The 1451-nt window shown below is 63.9% G+C and overlaps 1 protein-coding gene across 1 annotated transcript in view; it reads left to right on the forward strand.

Moving 5' to 3' along the window:
• The window catches only part of LILRB3 (leukocyte immunoglobulin-like receptor, subfamily B (with TM and ITIM domains), member 3), a 59166-nt gene that overhangs the window by 40941 nt on the left and 16774 nt on the right, over positions 1-1451 (forward strand). The window contains 3 exon segments of the mRNA XM_011979486.1: positions 193-489; positions 737-1039; positions 1344-1394. Coding sequence (XP_011834876.1) covers positions 193-489; positions 737-1039; positions 1344-1394 — 651 coding nt within the window.

Consider the following 1451-nt stretch of genomic DNA (forward strand, 5'->3'; position numbering starts at 1 on the left):
GATCAGGCACAGGGGCCAGGGCTAGGGAGACCCCACTCCTCGGAAATGACTCCAAGACAGCCCGGGTGAGAAGGAGGCCCGGGGGTCAGAGACTCAGAGTGAGAGACAGTGAGACCCGCAGGGCCAGGACGGGAGAAGGAACAGGCGTGGGAGGAACCAGCTCTCTGAGTCCCGGCTCCTCTTTCCCTCCAGGCGTGTCTAGGAAGCCCTCCCTCCTGACCCTGCAGGGCCCTGTCGTGGTCCCTGGAGAGACCTTGATCCTGCAGTGTGGCTCTAACGTCGGCTATGACAGATTTGCTCTGTACAAGGAGGGGGAACGTGACTTCCTCCAGCGCCCTGGTCAGCAGCCCCAGGCTGGGTTCTCCCAGGCCAACTTCACCCTGAGCCCTGTGAGGGGCTCCCACGGGGGCCAGTACAGATGCTACGGTGCACACAACCTCTCCTCCGAGTGGTCGGCCCCCAGTGACCCCCTGGACATCCTGATCGCAGGTGAGGAGCCCAGCGGGTTCAGTCAGGGACCCAGGCTCTGCACAGGCCCTGCCAGCGGAGCCAAGGTGGTGATGGCCGGGATGAGGGGCGGGGGCACCAATGGAGGGAGAGACAGAGACAGGGGATAGGGGGAGGGGGAGACTCAGAGAAAACAGAGACAGAGAGACCGAGGGTCCCAGAGAGAGGCCTGGGGAGGTGTCAGCTCAGAACAAGGTGGGAGCCCCTCACCCATCCTTCTTCTCTCCAGGACACTTCTATGACACGGTTTCCCTCTCGGTGCAGCCGGGCCCCACGGTGGCCTCAGGAGAGAACGTGACCCTGCTGTGTCAGTCATGGGGACAGTTCCACACTTTCCTTCTGACCAAGGAGGGGGCAGCCCATCCCCTGCTGCGTCTGAGATCAGAGCACCAGGCTCAGCAGCACCAGGCTGAATTCCCCATGGGTCCTGTAACCTCAGCCCACGCGGGGACCTACAGGTGCTACAGCTCACACAGCTCCAACCCCCACCTGCTGTCTGTCCCCAGTGACCCCCTGGAGCTCGTGGTCTCAGGTGAGGACCCTGATCCTGTCCCCTCTGAGCTCAAAGGTTCAGCTCAGGCCCGGCCCCCGGAGATCTCAGCTGGGATGGAGTGAGGGCGGTTTAGCCAGAGGGGACGCAGCCCTGAGAGGGGAGGAGGCCAACAGAGCTTCTCCTAGGCATGGCCACCCATTCTCCTTGCCTGGCATGCAGAAGGTACCAGGTGGGCAGAGAAATGGTTCCGGGGATCCACTGGGCGGATGCAGGAGAGTGGGAGCGGAAGGGTGCACTCCATGGACGGCCCCAGCCCCTCACCCGCCTCCTGTGCTCCTTGCAGGACCCTCTGGAGACTCCAGCCCCCCACCCACAGGGCCACGCTCCACACCTGGTGAGTCACTGAGGCCTCTTGGGGAGCGCGGCCTCCCCCAGGGCAGTCTGAGTCTCC

The sequence above is a fragment of the Mandrillus leucophaeus genome, unplaced genomic scaffold (assembly GCF_000951045.1).
Source record: "Mandrillus leucophaeus isolate KB7577 unplaced genomic scaffold, Mleu.le_1.0 Scaffold104, whole genome shotgun sequence".
NCBI lineage: Eukaryota > Metazoa > Chordata > Mammalia > Primates > Cercopithecidae > Mandrillus > Mandrillus leucophaeus.